The sequence below is a fragment of the Medicago sativa genome, chromosome 3, assembly GCF_051527215.1.
Source record: "Medicago sativa cultivar Bolivia chromosome 3, Bolivia_mono, whole genome shotgun sequence".
NCBI lineage: Eukaryota > Viridiplantae > Streptophyta > Magnoliopsida > Fabales > Fabaceae > Medicago > Medicago sativa.
The window spans coordinates 101,356,490-101,374,611 of NC_140751.1; the positions used below are offsets into that span (position 1 = coordinate 101,356,490).

At 34.7% G+C, this 18,122-nt stretch overlaps 1 protein-coding gene across 1 annotated transcript; it reads right to left on the reverse strand.

Annotated features, from left to right (window-relative positions):
• Positions 1-685: 685 nt before the first annotated feature.
• LOC146942997 (ATP binding microtubule motor family protein) lies at positions 686-17,296 on the reverse strand. Its single transcript, XM_085757091.1, has 30 exons — positions 14,681-17,296; positions 14,419-14,603; positions 13,028-13,151; positions 12,846-12,940; positions 12,221-12,356; positions 11,224-11,289; positions 10,940-11,002; positions 10,638-10,688; positions 10,413-10,495; positions 10,187-10,325; positions 9,235-9,277; positions 8,818-8,972; positions 8,481-8,669; positions 7,714-7,805; positions 7,545-7,608; positions 7,019-7,110; positions 6,832-6,907; positions 6,447-6,538; positions 6,260-6,335; positions 5,528-5,634; positions 5,365-5,413; positions 5,097-5,203; positions 4,927-4,999; positions 3,755-3,861; positions 3,573-3,648; positions 3,025-3,143; positions 2,853-2,928; positions 1,606-1,736; positions 1,409-1,487; positions 686-1,232 (listed from the first exon to the last, which is right to left on the reverse strand). The coding sequence occupies exons 1-30, from the start codon at positions 15,149-15,151 to the stop codon at positions 1,122-1,124; spliced, it is 3,327 nt and encodes a 1,108-aa protein (XP_085613217.1). The 5' UTR covers positions 15,152-17,296; the 3' UTR covers positions 686-1,121.
• Positions 17,297-18,122: the final 826 nt, after the last annotated feature.

An 18,122-nucleotide genomic window follows, 5' to 3' on the forward strand; every position in this document is an offset into this window, starting at 1 on the left:
ATGTTATTCCTGAAACTGATTCCAATCATATTAATATGATAAGATATGATATCATATGATTGTTGGTACAATTGATTTCCATCTTCATAACAAAGTATATTCTCTCACCCACCTCTAGGGTTTGGACTGTCTATTTTATTTTATTTTATTTTTGGAGGAGGTTGGACTATTCATGTGAACCACATTTACCAAGAAGTAAATTCCTATGTTGACGCTATAGCTCCAAAAAGGCATAATGCAGTATTTCTGCAAACCATTTTAGATAATATTCCTCTTGGCAATAGTTTACTTCTTTATAAAGACTTAAGGGAAACATGTTTCTCGGTCACGTCCCAATTCTTGTTTTTAATTTTCTTCTCTTGTAAACAAAAACTTTGATAACTAGTATAAAAATAGATATTACAATAGTTCTCAACTTTAATTATAACATTTATATTCATTACTAAGTTATTTGATTGATTTGGTTTTTACATTTTCTGGAAGTACTTAACATTTTTTTTTGGTAGGACATTCATCTCATATATGATATATGAATTTATAAGTAACCTCCCTGAGAAAATATAGAATACGATAGAAGCATGGGGTGTAGTTAATGGTACATGTATTGAAAGTGACTTGAAGCAAATGGGAAGGAATGAGATTTCATTTCTCTAGGCTAGGCGGTGATATATACACACATCTACAGTTGCAACACTTTCTGCTATGCCACTAAAAATGCAGAATTACTTACAAAAAAGTGAACAACCGACTTGTTAGCAGTAACCAAATAATTCAAATAACTACAATCATAACACTTTCTGCTATGCCACTTAAATTGCAGAATTACTTACAAAATAGTGAACAGCTGACTTGTTAGCAGCAACTAACTAATTAATTCAAATAACTACAGTTGTTACACTTTCTGCCATGCCACTAAAAATGCAGAATTACTTGCAAAAAAAGGTGAACAACTGACTTGTTAGCAGTAACTAACTAATTAAAGCAGATCACTATAAGGCATAAGATGCATTGCAAAACGGCAAGTCATCACCAATCACAATACCACATACCCAGTCAAGAAATCTAATCCCTTATCTCAAGCATAACATTTTTGTATTTTTTACAAGGGTTGGGTGGCTACCCTAGTGACGGATATTTCCTTTTCTCGCTTGGAGCAAATTGAGCAGAGAGATACTTCCATTTGATCTTTTAGGATCATCACGTGCACCCAACTTCCTTGTGCCCCTGTTCCCCTGAAAACCAGACAAATGCTGTTAACATCATGTGTTTCTGAAGAACTGGAGCATTATATCAACATAAAAATAGACGTGAAATGTGGCTATGGAATTATACGACCACTTTCAATTTCGTAAAGATAGATGTACTGCACAAAATACTGATCCAAAATTAAGTAAATTTTATTTACTACCTTTAATTTCTCTGAGTCGTCTAAAAGATCAAAGGTGCTCAAGTTCCTTGATAACATGGACGAGGAAGGCATAAGTGTCCTGATTTCACCATAACACGTATTTTAAAATTTTAACTGGTAAGTATGGAAGGAAAAACCATACACAGACAAGGACAAACACCACTTCATTACTCAATTAGGATAAATACACCACGCACCTTTTCGGCTTAGGAGGTTTGCAGGAGTTATTGACTCCTATATCACTCCGGGTTTTAGTAGATGATACATCTTTCGGTGATGGAGGAACCAAAATGCCATTTTTTGTTGATAATGAGGAATCTAACAATTCCTGAAAGGTGAGATTTAACAAGATGAAACAGGCAAGCAGAATCGAACTCCCAGTAAACTTAGCATATGGCAATATGAACGGTATAATTTTGTGAAGCTATAAGCAAATAGATAGAAGGACCTCACAAACTTACTTTTCATTCATGTTACTATAATAAGATAAGGTTCTCGAACCTTCATTTAACAACTAAAACTACTGGAACAGATGGCTATCAAGTATCAACATTCATGTTACTACAATAAGATGATAAGGTTCTCGAACCTTCATTTAACAACTAAAGCTACTGGAACAGATGGCTATCAAGTATCAACATCTTAAAGAAGCCTTTTTGAACAACCAATTTCAAACCTATCAACACTTGGATTCCAAACAGTAAACTATTACCATATCAGAGAGGGCCTTTTCAGATCCACAATAGATACACAAGGTTAGTTGAGAAACTCAACTATCTCACGATACGTAGACAAGATATTTATATTACCTTCGCAGTTAATGTAGCGAATCGGTTCATCCAACCATTGGAATGTAGTATTCTGAATTTTGTGATAAATCAAGAATTCTCTAGATCGAGGGGTGTTGTATGAAGACAAATGAAACACACATGTAATGGGATATTCAGGTACAGATTGGGTTGTATCTACTATTGATAAGTGATCTACTTCAGGTCAGGATATTGTCTTTGTTGGAGGTAACCTTGGAAGCAAACTGCGGTAGCTCAATCTAGTGTTGGGGATGAGTAAACGCTATTGCAATGGTAACTTGTGAAGCAGCTGTCTCACCAGTTGGTTGGATAGCATTGATTGGAACTGTACTTTGTGATAATCAAGTTGCTTTTCACATTGTATCGAACTTGGTCTTTCATGAAAAAACCATCAGAAATCATCATCACTTTATTAAGGAAAACATTTCTATTGAACAAAATTGTGGTAGTGTTCGTTAACTCTAGGGATCGGGTTAGGTCCTGAAATTCAGCTCATGTGTAAGGGGTTTCTCCATTGATGATGATCTAAAGCATCTATTTATGGAGAATATTCTGTATTATATCAGTTCAGCTTAGTGTGTCCTAAAGAACATGTACACTTATATTTATGATTAATAAATGGTTAGACTACTCACTCTCGGCATCTTGCTCTTAGCATCAACTTCCAAATCGTTATGATCCCCTGGTTTTGATGATGAGGCAGAAGCACCCCTATAATATTACACCAAGCATGAAATAAGGAACACAGCAATAATAACTCAAAATCAAGAAAAACAGAGCATAAATCACACTCAAAGTATTACTCACAAGACTAAACTATCCGATGTTTCAGTATGTAACTGTGTACAAGAAGGACCGATCATAGGCTCTTCATTTGAGAAGTCAAGTCTAGGCTCTTCAGATGATGACTGCGAGGGAAATGTTTCCTGGAAAGAATGGATGACCAAATAATCAAGATATAACATTAACAATCAGAAACTTGCATAAATTTCGAAAAGCAAACTAGTAAATGAACCATTTCTAATGAAATACAGACAGAAATGACAATCATGCCGCTGCACATGTTAGATTTAATGCCTCAAGTAGCATAATGATTTTGTTTTATTCTATTAAAACCTAATGTTACCAGCTTACAAGCCACTAACCCAAAACCAAGCAATAACTATATGTACAACGAGGATAGGAGTTAGGGAAACAGGTTAGCCAATTAATGGGTTCAAGCTAACTTAGTTTATTACTAAGTACTAACTCGGAATATCTGAATTCAACTAACAATCTACCCTTCAAAGAACCAAGTAGTATGTTAAAGCAGATTGATTCATAACCACGTTGAGAGATATGGAAAGTCAACTCACACTAGGTATCCTGTTGACAGCATCGACTTCCAAAGAATTATCATGCCCAGGCTTTGATGAAGAGATTGAGACTTCCCTACATTGTTATACCAAAGCAGGAAGTAAGCAGCAAGCGTGTTTGTTCAAAGCCTAGAAAAACAAACAAAAATAACATGCTGAAGATCACTAGTTACAAAACTAACCTATCCGAGTTTTCAGAATCCAACACCGTACAGGTAGAACCAGGCATATGCTCTTCATCTAACTGCTCAAGTGTTGGCTCAGATGATGAGTCGGAATGAAATGTTTCCTGGAAAGAATGCACAAACAAATAACATATATTGTTACGGCAAGCTGAAATCCAAATGCATTCTGAAGAACAAACTAGTGGGTGACCCATTTCTGATGAAATGAAAAAACGCAATTATATCAATCCAAACATTAGATGCAGGGATGTAGGCTCCCATGAGTTTAGCTCAGTTGGTAAGAACAATGCATAATATATGTAAGGTCTGGGGTTCGAACTCCGGAACACCAAAAAAAAAAACATTAGATAGGGATGTAAATGGATATCATGGGTATGAATAGTATGACATCAGCGCCCGCAAGTTGGATAAATATGATATTCATGTCTGCCCCATATCCTCGTGGCTACCTTCTCCTAAGCGGGTAATGCACAAATTTTGAGATACATGTGGTATTTACACATATGGATAATATTTTCTAAAAAAAGGATTTTAGTAAAAAAAAATAAAATTAATTACCAAAAATTTGGCAACAAAATTTTATCACATTTATTTTCTTCTTTTTACTAAAACATAATAATATCCGTACATAATAATAGTATCTAGGGTTTATAAGGCTAACTTTTATATTTAACCAAGTATTTTTAAGTAATTTACTTAAGTTATTAATGAGTATGGATACCCACCGCAGATACCATTAGATCATCTATATCTATTAAGTAATGGGTAGTTGTAATATCTATTTATTTTACCCATGGATATCCATTAAGGTATCGCCTCGTGTTCGTACCGGATTTTATCCACGGATATCCGCAGCACAGCTTTTGCCATCCCTTAGATGGGGTGCCTAAACTAGTTTAACAACTTTATTAATCCATTAAAACCAAAATTTACGTGTTATCAAGAAATGAAATCCCACAAATCCAGCAATAACTAATTGTCAAGGGATAGGAGCAATTACAATTTACAATGACAAGCCGAGTTAGCTTGAATGTAATTTCCCTTGACAGATAAACGCAACGAATGCTAAATTGAGTGAGTGGTTAATCTACTTCCAATCAATGACATTGCAGCTAAGGATATAAATATGTGACTAATTCAAACAATTAACATATGGAAAGTCAACTTACACAAGGTATCCTGTCCATAGCATCAACCACAAAAGCATTATGTTCTGGTTTTGACAATGAGACAGAGAGTTTCCTGTATTATCATACCAAGAAGGAATTACGAAATGAGCATTGGAATCTTAAGCCAAAAATAAAAGGAATCATAAGTGGAAGATCATTAATAACTAGACCTGTCTGATTTCTCATAATCCAACTCTGAACATGTAGTACAAATCATATGCTCAGTATCTGACTGGTCAAGTCTCGGCTCAGATGATGACTCTGCTTTAAATGTTTCCTGGAAATAATGGATAAGCAGACAATGTAAATGATGATATTGCAACAAGAAGAAGTTCACTACATTTTAAGGACAAACAAGTTGGTGAACAATTTCTTATAAAAGAGCATAAAACACAAATATGTCAGTTCACACATTAGATGGGATCACATAGAATCTACCTCCAAAGCATTATGATGCCCAGGCTTTGACAATGAAACAAAGACTTCCCTGTATTATCGCACCAAGCAAGAATTAAGGAACAAGTGTAACAGTCCAAATCAAAATCAAAATAAAAAACAGAGCAGGAAGCAAAAGTGGAAGATCATTAGTCACAAGACTAACCTATCTAATTTTTCAGAATCTAACTGTTTACAGGGAGAAACAAACATCGGCTCTTCAATGGACAGGTAAATTCCAGGCTCAGAAGAAAGTTGTGTCTGTATCGTTTCCTGGAAAGAATGGATAACCAAATAAGATATATACATAGCAATATTTGCAATCTAAAATTCCCCATATATTTTGAAAAAAAAATTGGTGGCTGAAATATTTTGTGCAAAAAAACCCCGCAACAATGCACATTTATATCAGTTTACGTGCTAGATGGGATGCCTCAACTAAAGCTTACTTTGATGTTATGAAGTCAAAATTTACATGCTACCAACTACTAACACATTAAATCCATAAAACAGCAAAATCCATATAACCAAAACCAGCAAAATCTAGATACCAAAAGAACGTAGGAGTTATTAGGGAAACAAGTTGGCCAAATAATGCGTTAAAGTTTATCAGCTTTCAACTGGTTGAATTTATGTCATGTCAACTTGACTTCGTCCACTAAATACAAGCTCACAGTTTATTATTGAACCAAATAATGCGTTAAAGTTTATCAGCTTTCAACTGGTTGAATTTATGTCATGTCAACTTGACTTCGTCCACTAAATACAAGCTCACAGTTTATTATTGAACCAACAAGATCTGAACTCAATAAAGGCACAAACTCTCCTACAACAAACCAACAAGAGAAGTTTGAAAACATTGATTTAGTTATTATGAACATATGGGAAGTCAACTCACACTAGGTATCTTGCTCACAGCATCCACCTCCAAAGCATTATGATGCCCCAAATTCGACAAGGAGACCAAGACTTCCCTATATGTATATTATCACACCAATCAGAAATAAAGGAACACGTGTATTAGTTTGAAGTCAACAAAAACAAGCAAAAACCACACACAAAAGATTATCAGTCACAAGACTAACCTATCTGATTTCTCAGAATACTCCGTACAGGTATGCTCGCCATCTGACTGTTCAAGTCTCGGATGAGACGATGACTCTTCATGCAATGTTTCCTGGAAAGAAACTAGATGGTGAGCCATTTCTTATGAAAACACACAAAACTCTATTATGTAAGTTCACACATTAGATAAGATGCTTCGACTAGTATAACTGATTTATTATTTTATTGGTTTATTGAAGCCGGAAGTTACATCATCATACATGCGATCAAAACACTAAACCCAAACCCCAGCAAAAAATATATTTCAAAGCAAAGTAGAATTTAGGAAACAACTTCGTGAAACAACGGCTTCAAATTTCATAGGTTTAGATTGCCCTTAGTTTAATTTATTTCTTGTCAACTCACACTAGGTATCTTGACCACATCATCCACCTCCAAAGCATTATGATGTTCCAAATTTGACAAGGAGACCGAGACTTCCCTATATATATATTATCACATCAAGCAGAAAGAAAGGAACACATGTATTAGTTTAAAGTCAACAAAAACAAGCAAAAATCACACCCAAAAGATCATTAGTTACAAGACTAACCTATCTGATTTCTCAGAATACTCCGTACAGGTAGTACCAAGTATATGCTCGTCATCTCTCGGATGAGATGATAACTCTTCATTAATTGTTTCCTGGAAAGAAACTAGATGGTGAGCAATTTCTTATGAAAACACAAAAAACAATATTATGTAAGTTCACACATTAGATAGGAAGCTTGGACTAGTATAACTGTTTTATTAATTTATTGGTTTATTGAAGCCAAAAGTTACATGCAATCAAAACACTAAACCCGAACTCCAGCAAAAAATAAGTAGAAGTTAGGAAACAACTTCGCGAAACAACAGCTTCAAATTTCATAGGTTTAGATCGCCATTAGTTGAATTTATTTCATGTCAACCTGACCTCTTCAACAAAATGTACACTCACTGTAAAACTTAGTTTATTATTGAACCAGCAATATCTGAACGCAGTTAAGGCACGATCTCTCCTACAATTAACTAAAAAGAAAACTTAAAGAAGATTGATCCATTAATCAACTTTTGGAACGTCAAATCACACAATGTACCTTGCTCACATCAATTTCCAAAGCGTTATGATGTCCTGACTCTGACGACGAAACTGAAACTTCCCTACATTATTACACCAAGCATAATAATTAAGGAACAAGCATATTTGTTCAAAGCAAAGAAAATTAAAAGAATCGCATGCAGAGTATCACTACCCACAAGACTAACCTTTCTGATTTTTTACCCAGTATATGATCTTCCTCTGACTTGTCAATTCTAGGCTCAGATGATGACACTGCATCAAACGTTTCCTGGAAAGACTGGACAGCAAAATAACAATAATATTGGAATTTGAAGTTTGCATACATTTTGACGAATCAACTAGTTGGTGAACCATTCACTTAGCACTTCAATACATCAAAATAAAGCACACAACACATTTGTGTCAGTTCACACAGTAGACGGGATACCTCTGGTAACACAATATTTACTTTAATCTATTTAAGAATATTTTAACCTGATAACAGATCATTAAAACCAAATTCCAGTAATGACTATAAGTTTAAACTAATTTAGCTTATTTGATATTAATCTGACTTTGTCAACATTATGTCCAATTATTATCAAGCCTAGCATACTTTTGAACTACCAAGATCAGAACACAATTTAAGGCTTATTTCTCCTTGAAAGAACCAACAAGTTCAAGCAGATTGAATATGCACTAGTCATTAGTTAATAAATCATTATAATCAAGATTTATTGCACGTAGGGAAGTTGAAAACAAGTAATTGCTCAAGCCTCCAGCTGACAGCATCAGTTTTGATTATAGTGAAGGGATATTAGATTCAGTGATGTTGCATCTCGTTCCCACATAGAATGTGAATTCTAGATGAGTACATTAAATATTAATAAGCATTTATGTTGTATCAACTGAATCATGAATGGTATTTAGACAAGAAAACAGGAACATATGAGTGTGATAACTGATACTCAACCTCTTGGTCAAAATTATGCAGGTGATCAAAATCAACTGGTGAACAATCTTCAGTATCAGATTTTTCATTTCTTCCTTTGTAACAAGTACAGGCAGCCCTGAACTCATTCAGCTGCGTATCCAACTCTAAATTTTTTTCCTTTTCATGTCCTATGCTTTCTTTAAGACTTAGTATTTCCCTTTCTGCAACCTGATTATGAAAAAAAAAATAAAAAGGTAATTATGATATGCATATACTTGGATTATCTATTGGCATCATTGTGTGAAGAAGAACCACAAGGAATGAGAAAAAATAAATTATGGTCTTGAAATTAATGATTGATGCTAAAAAGCATTACCTTCAGTTGGGAATTATATTGCTTCAATACACTCCATAAAACTCTCGCAAAATTCCTCATTATAATGTGACTTCTTTCATTCCCAGCATGGTTATCGCACTCTGACTTTAGAGAGACGGAACTGCTAACATCTAATTTACACACTGTTGAAGTACCTGTCATAAGATCATAGTCAAGATGATAGAATGCTGGTCCAGGAGACATTTTTGAAGTAAAAATACTGCCGAGTATTAGAATAAAAAATTTAAATACTCAATAGAACAAATGTTGAACATTGGTTACATTATCTTTGAAGGCCCAATGTTCAAATTGGATTTGTCAGAAGGGAATGGGTTACCATTTGTTGGGCAGTAGCTAGCAGAGAAAGAAAGAATAGAACAAATAAATTTAACACAGTTTTGAAATGTCCAGAATTACCTTTCTTCGAAGTGTTACATTCTTCAACACCCTTTTCATCATTCTGAAGACAAAGAAAATAACTATTAGGGAGTTACATAATGGTACATACGAAATTATTGTTATACAAATAAATGTGAAGTTAAAGACCATTTTGGTGACACTAAAGTTTAAATTTTCAAGAGTAAAACATGCTACTGTCAATTATTGAATATCAACAGTCAAGATCAAAAGTTTATAATAATTAATCATCAATAGACCATACTATGAACAAATTCTTATTTACTTTCAGATAAGCATGATAGTTTTTATTTTGTCGAATACAAAGCAAAAGGTGTGTCTCTAACATTTCCGCAACGTCCCCCGCCTCATGTTGCCAAATCCAAAATTTCTCATTTCTCAAATGAACTGTTTACATTCCTTTCTATTAACTAAGAAGACATCCTTAACTTCCAAAGTTTAAATAGAATTGCCACTATAGGCATATTTCTGGCATTCCACGCCTATCTTTCATGCATATTTCTGGCATTCCACACCTATCTTTCATGCATATTTCTGGCATTCCACTGAATTGTCTTTACCACAAGTTTGCAAGAGCTCACTACTTGTTCAAACAGCAAATAACCTATGCTAAGAGTAATCAAATGCGTTCAAACAGCAAATAACCTATGCTAAGAGTAATCAAATGCAGGCCAATATTACTTCCATCTTCAATATAAAAGATATTAAGGCTATAAAGACATACACCGCAAGTTTATAAGAGCTCGCTACTTGTTCAAACAGTGTATAACCTATGCTAAGAGTAGTCAAATGCAGGCCAATATTACTTCCATCTCCAATATAAAAGAATATTAAGGATATATAATCGTATACCAACTCATATATGAAATATTCAAATGAAAATTTCATAACTATCAAACAATCTCTACCAATTCTTTCAAGAAAGGAGCCTGGATAGGAAGCTAAAGTAAACCTGCACAGTATGTTCACCAACGAGTCTCATTCTCTTTAAATGTGCTAATGAAGGTGATTGGTTTGCATTATCAATTATGGAAGAAGCTTGGTGAAGCCTTTTTTTGGGAACCATATTTGATGGCTCAACTTCATTAAACCTAACAAAGAATGGATGGAGACACTTAGAAACCAATCTTGGGTAAATATGGAAAGTTAGATTATGTGATAAAACGGAAGAATTTTACTTGATTTGCATGTAAGGGGAAGCCTGTCTAAGTAGGTGAGAAGTATCGAGATAATCATCCTCTCCTGACTTTGCTGTTAAAAGCTGCAAAAAGAAACAAAAAGTAAAAATAATATTAGGAATTGGCAAGATTAGTATATTTGGAATGATAAACTCAAATGTATATCAGAAAGGCATGTGATTCTAGTGAAAAAGAAAACTCCCATATGGCATAGTATCTACTTACCAAGGTCATGCGCTTCTTGCCCTCCAAATAATCTCGCAGATACCTTGTTAACTGCAATAGTAGTAGACCGGATCAAACTTGTAATCCTTTCCCATTTCAAACTTCAAAGTTTTTATCCAAAAGAGATATCTATACAACAACAACCAAGCCTTATCCAACTAAATGGGGCGGCTACATGGATCAAATTACGCCATAATGTTGGCATATGTTTGTTTGTTGATAGGCCATTAGCCATCAAAAAGGAGATAATAACAAAGGCAGCTAAACCCACCAACAAATTATTAAATTATTAAAAACAATACCATAGAATTTTGGAAGTGCTTCTGCAATTGTTTCTTGGGATTTTTTTGGTGCTCCAATAGAGACTGTGAAAAGAAAGAAAAATTAACAGCATTAGTTCTAGTAAAAAAAAAGGCATTATGAAAGCAGTGTGGAAATGGACAAGGGAAGGTAAATGTGGAACTGAACAGGAGAAAAAAAAAATCAAATAGTTCTCAAACTTCGAAAGCAGTGTAAAAAGCAACTCAGTTCTAGTAATCAAAGGCATTATGACTTGGATTCATAATTTGAAGTGTAGCCTACATACTCTTAAACATAAGCCGAAGACCATCAATGTGTTGTTGATAAAATTGCTTTCAATCAATCTTGTCCCCTACAACATCACGAAGAAAAGTTGAAATGAGGGTGAAAGCAGAAGATTTACAATAACAATCAAGTCTTATGCCTTTAGGTGGGTCTACTGCATGGATCAATCAAACCCATTACAAGGGTTGTCGATCTTGCTTTTGAGATTAAGAAACGATGACATCCAGTGTATCAAAAATCTTTGCATAATTCTCCTAGAATTGAGAAAGTTTACTTTTTCATCCCATATTTTATCCTTACATCAATGAATTTTACTTTAATAGTTAGTAAAGACTTACACTACTTAGACTTTACGAGGAATGTGGGATGCATTTGATATAATAAAAAATTAAGAACTAGATAGCAGAGAACTACTTGAATATTAAAAATGATTATAGGATACACACACAAAGAACATGAAACCCGAGAATTTATCAATTTAGGCGACACCTTTTTCTCTCACACACACCATCATCTATAAGTAAAAAACACACATTGTATTTCGTCCTCTTCTTAAAAACTACCTTCCCCAATTCCTCTCGCTAAACTTTCCTCCTTCATCCTGTCAAACCCTTTCTCTCCCTCAAAATACTTGATATGTGCATTAACCCCAAACAACAAATAAAACAGAAAGTTGTGTCATGACTCAACTACTTGCAGTGAGCTGTTCTGTTTACGTTGTCTCAATGTGTTATAAGCACGCCCAAATAGTATAGTTGATAAGCATCAAGAATAAGTGCAAGCTTAAGTGGTAAAAGCATTGTTCATATAATATGCAGGCACCTATATTTGTCTAAGCCTTTTTAGTGACAGCCTACAAGAGATGAATATGTGTGTGAGTGTGTGTTTTACAAAGGACAAAAAAGGTAAATGAAATGATATTTCATAGAATATCCTAAAACTCAACACACCACAATGCTCAAATCTTGGTAGTATCAGAATGGAAAAAAGGAATGAACCTGATTTCCTGTTCGTTTCTCTCTTTCAGCTCCAGCAAGGTCGATGATAGTCAAAACAGCATCATTTGACTTGGAATTGACCACTCCTTTACATCTTTTAGGAACATCACGAATGTTTATGATGCATTGTGAACGGCTACAGGTACAAAGAAGGGTCATAAAAAAGAATGATTGAATAGTATATTAATCCTTAGAGAAAAGTATGGACAAAAATTGCGATTCCTAAAAGAAAACTTAACAAAACTAGCAAATATTATTTACCGTAGATTTATTCAAAACCTACTATTGTCCTGTATTTCAATTTGTGTTTCTTGTTTTTTTTTTTTACTTTACCTTTTCTATCCGTTTTTGGATGAAATGAAGCATTTATCAGTAGTAAACCAAGTATTAGCATCTAAATACAGGACAATGGTTTACATGCGGACACTACTAAAACATTTCACCTATATGTTCATTGTAACACAGGCCTCCTAGTTAGTTCATTAGTAGAGGTACTCTCAAGCTAAAGAACCAGCCACATACTTTAAACAACCTCTTTCTACAATTACAGAAACACAGTCACCAACAAAGGAATTGTCCTTTAAGGAAAGGGGGAAACATTCATAAATTCCACTTTATAACCCACCTAGACTGACTGTTCGTATTTGTCATTGCAGTTGCACGTTTTATCACAGCTTGTGCTATCAAGGTTTCTGCCTGTTCAGCATTAGAGATGAGAACCTGTTTACACAAATGTAGCATAAATCAAAATCAAAATACCAACTTTGCCATATGCATCCAGTGAAATAAACAGATGTAGCATTAAACCTCTTTCTGGCCTTTTATGGTGGATTGTTGCATGCTTAGTTCACCACCATCTGGTAATAAATCCAACAGTTTTTCTGCTTTTCCTCGTTCAGTATATATCTCAAATATAGCTATGTAAAAGGATCTGCAAGTTGTACCAAGGGATGAAATTGACATTTCAATCAGTTAACCAACATAAATAAATGATCAAACATTGTTGCAAATGTCACCCTGCTGCCATGTTCAAGTCAATACTGAGAACAGTTACACTTATAAAAATCACTTAAGAGTTGCATTTTCTCCGTGTACGGTGCTTCCTAAAGTAGCCCCTCGGCAACTCTTTCTAGATATGTAACCCGGCATATTTTATCAATTGCACAAGCTTCCTAAACACTCAAATGTAAGATCTGGTTACATAACATAACCAAGTACAGTGCATATCTAAGTAATGAAAAAACACCACAGCTTAATTTAAGCTTAGCAATGCATTTGTGCTGGTTTAAATAAACTTATCAAAAAAGCCCTTAAAGAAAATAAGTTATCAAAAGAATCTTGCATCAACTACTACATTCTTTTCAACAAGAGCTTCTCGTATAAGTTGAAATTAGTTTCTGCGTTTCAAATTTTCTAGAAACGCTCTCGTTTGACTACTCTATAAACATCAATAAACTTGTAAAAGATTTCTTCATGTGTAAGGAACCATAAATTTATTGTAACTTAACAGCTCTCATAAGCTAGAAGCTAATCTACATTGGGGGTCCGTTTGACTTGGCTTATTTTTAAGCTTATGAAAAATAGCCTATGCAGAAAATAAGCTTTTATTTTAATTTATAAGTTCTCACTAACAAAAATTATATCTTCATAAGCTGTTTTTTCATAAACTACCTTGACAAGCTTATGAATAATACATAAAAACTTATTTATTCGCATAAGTTGTTTTGCATAAGCTCAAAAATCAGTTAATCCAAACGGGGCTCTAGGCAGTGGCGGAGCCCTTCATGGGCTGAGGTGGGCCACGGCCCACCCCCAAAAATTAAAAAATCAACGATTATAGGTCTACTTTGCGAGATTTTATACAATTTTGTGTCGGTTTTAGGTTTCGGTTGATCCAAATTCCCGTAAAGTGGTGTAGTAGCTCACCCAAAAAATTTAAATAATTCAATTATAGGTCTATTTTGCGAGATTTTATACAATTTTATGTCAATTTTAGGTATTGGTTGATCCAAAAATAAAACTCCTTTACGCGGTAAATTAGCACATGAAATAATTGGTCACTTGAATGGATAAAAAATAATTTGGCCCACCCCCAGAATATTTTCTAGCTCCGCCACTGGCTCTAGGTCTAAATAAATGAAGAACTCAATGAAACAAACAATACAAGGAATAAAGTGAACTTAATGAACAACGAATACCTAGATGCCTCAGTCTCCTTGAAAATATGGCGCAGCACCTGAGGCACCATGCCAGGATCCCTCGGACTTCCGAACACGGTATGAGTCTTCCCGGATCCACTTGGACCTAATGCCGCCAACATTCCACTTTTACCCTTAATGAACTCATCCACCATAGGTTTCACCATTTTATCATATACTTCAACCTGTAACAAAAACCCAGTCACATTGTTAGCTGTAAAAAATACCACCAATGCCGAAAAATTACCGTTATTATTATTACCTGAGATGAATCGGAGGGAAAAACATGAGTGAAACCACCGTAAGTTTCCGATTGTACTCTCTTCGCATCTTGCAAATCGGAAGGAACTAATAACGTCACTGATTCCGAATCGTTAATCGATATACATGACGCAGATGAGCTCTTCTTCTTCGAATTGTTTGTCACTGTGATGTTTTTTGTTTGAGTTTTCGGCCACGCGGTTTTGGCTCTTGCGCGCGGAGCTTGATTTGGGGGTTGAACTTGAGAGGGACGAATTCTGAGGAACACTTTGAGATTCTCGTTTTCTGATGGATTTTTCAGATTCTCGTTATTCTCTGATGTGGTTGATGTTGTTGGATTTTGTGATGGTTGGTTGGATAACATTTCTTCGTTAGGAAATGGTGTGATTAACGGAGTAGCACGAGCTCTCCGGGGAGGGTTCCGACGAACGGTGACGGTGTAAGGGCACGATTTTGGGGTGGTGGTGTCCATTTTCGTTTTCCGGTGAACTCGAAATGGCGGAAATACTTGGTTTTTGAAATTTTGGAGAAAGAAAAACAATAACGTTGAGGCGAGAATTTGAAATGGATCGGTTATGCTTTTTACACCCTTTTTTTCAAATAAAATGTCATTAAATAATGATGATGTGTGAGTGAGGTCATTAACTAGTGGAGTGGGAAGTGAATGAAATTGGATGATTTTTTAGTTGTTTGATATGAAAGATGGTGGAAAGAAACTGAAAGAAAAGATAGATGTAAATTTGTTAAATGTCATAAACACCCTTATGTTAAAATGAATTTTTATAAAATTATTATATGGTTTTATAGACATAACATGCCACATTATATGAAGCTTACAAAATAAAATTATGGTAAATATAAAATTAAAATGGAAGAAGCATGTATGTTGAAATCTTCAAGTAGGTGTGAAGGTTAAATTTGCTCGAGGAAAGATAAAAGCCTATGATGTAGATTTAAATCAAGGGTATTTGTAATTTACTAATTTGGATCGACATTGCAAACTTTCTTTGCAATTTTCGGATATAAAGCTTTCAGGGGCCACACGCAAATCATACTTTATTTTCTCTCTCACTTAGCAACCAAACAATGAAAACACGATTTTAAATAAGCTTTTTTTTCTTTCTCGGTACTATCTTTCATTTGTCTTTCAGTTATATCAAATGTTAAACTTAGAGCTGGCAAAATGAACTAGTGCATATGGACCAACTTGCAAACGCAAATGAGTGTAGGGTTTGGACCTTTAAATTTCGATCTAAATTATTCAGAGTTTTTTAGTCATCAAAAATAGTTTGTTGCCCATTATGGATAGCATGTATGATTACAAATAATCACTTTGATTCACATAATTAAAAGGCAATTTCTTTTCTCATTTCACTCTCTTCTCATGTGCCCTATTTAATTACAAAAACACATTTGTTATGAAGATCATTTTTTAATTATATAATCTGAAACCCTTTAAAGTTCAAGGAAATAATAGAACTTTTCTCTAGATTGTCCAAAACTTGTAGATATATGATTCGGAAAATACAATTTGAAAACCTTCATAATAGTTTAGCACAAAAGAATTATAGTGTATAAAGTGACACATTTGGATTATATAATTTGAACTATATAATTTGGATTATATAATTTCTCTAGTGGAGGCATGACGTATGGATGTAAAATGGTAATATATAATCTCATGTATTCGGTTGTCGTCTCTAGACCAGTCACAACAACCATGCCCAACTCCTACGCATACAACACATGATTAATATATTGGACAAAATGTTGATCCACCTCATTTCGGGTCGTCATGTGAGAAGCATAATCATGTCGATCTTTGGGGATGATCTACACATAGCTAAACTAGCTCACCACGTGCTCCAGCCGATAACAGGCCATGTGAGGTCCATGTATGACTCGTCTTGAGTAAAGACCGATTCACTCAAACGAACGTGTGATGCAGTGCTCGTGGTACGAGTAGAAGACAGTGTCACTAACATCGATGCGATCCAAGTGCGATCTTGTCAAATTTGTGATAACCATTCCCTTTGTTGGAGTAAACATTATGACATGTGGGTGTCGACCCTCCTTGTATCCATGTTATAAATCCCTACCCTGACTCCCTAAAAGTGGTTAAATATTCAGGTCTGAATAAACATCGACATATATGCATCAATATACAACACATTAACAAAAACATGTTTAATAGTTAACTAAATATGAATTTCATTATTATACCTGAAGCAGGATCACGTATCCAACCAACTGCAAAGTTCGATAATGGAATCCATTGGTAAGCTCCTTGTATAAGCGAGCAAGGAAAGTTCATCCCCATGCATATTCGTTGACCAGCTCAAGGTCGTGGAAGTACTTGAGGTATGTCACATCGACGTAATTGGTGCTCTTGTCATTAAAGAGAGTGAAACCCAACAAAAGGAGCATATAGATGCATATAGCTTGGCCTCGGTTCAGCTGCATTTCATCAACGTCACCATCCTCCTCAACTGCTATGTGACCTCAAAACATAACTTAAAAATCCTTTCTTAACAAAAGTGCATGAGCACCATTCGTGGCTTTCATATAGTGCTCAATCTCAACCACGTCTTACCCCAATAACTCGACCATCCTCGTCCTAGGAAAAAGGAACAACACGGTCAATGAGGCGTACCTTGAAGGGGAGATGCATTAGACATGACACATCATACAATGTCAGTTTCATATCCCTAATTAGAATAAGGAAGCTAGACGTCTCCTCATACCATCTCTCAGCAAATACAGACAACAAGCCATATTCAATAATGTTACAACAAATACCTCATTTTATTGACCATATTATCATTGATAAAATGAGCTAAGTTTGCCCTCTTAAATTGTTCTTTTTTTACTAAATGTGTGCGGGTGCATTTATTTATTTAATTTTTGCTAAAAATATGTCATTTTTATATAAAAAAAAAAACAAGACATAAATTAATCAATTGAATATGGTTTACGGTAGAAAGCCATGCAAGGTCCCAATGGTGGCGGCGTGCTTTTTTGTTGTTGTTTGAATCATGCTATGTAGATAGATATGATGCTCTCAATCAACTAGCCTAAATAAGACTATCATTCAAGATACTATTATTTCAAAAAAATAATTCAAGATACTTAAAAAAAAATATGGTATAGGGACATGGCTTCAACTGAATGAAAGTGCTTGACAGCGATGCCACAAGTCAAGGAACCGACCAAACGAAAACCACCATGGAGATAAGAGAGGATACACTGGACACGTAAATTTTACTTTGCATTTGACTCGGTTTTAAAACAAACGTAAAAAATAATTGTTTCTAAAATTAAAATTAAGAATTGAAATTGTTTACTATAGGTAAGAATCGTAAAGGCTCACTACCAAAAAAAGAATAGTAAAGGCTCACACAACCGCAAAATGAACAATATTTTTTTTTATTAAGTAGATTAAT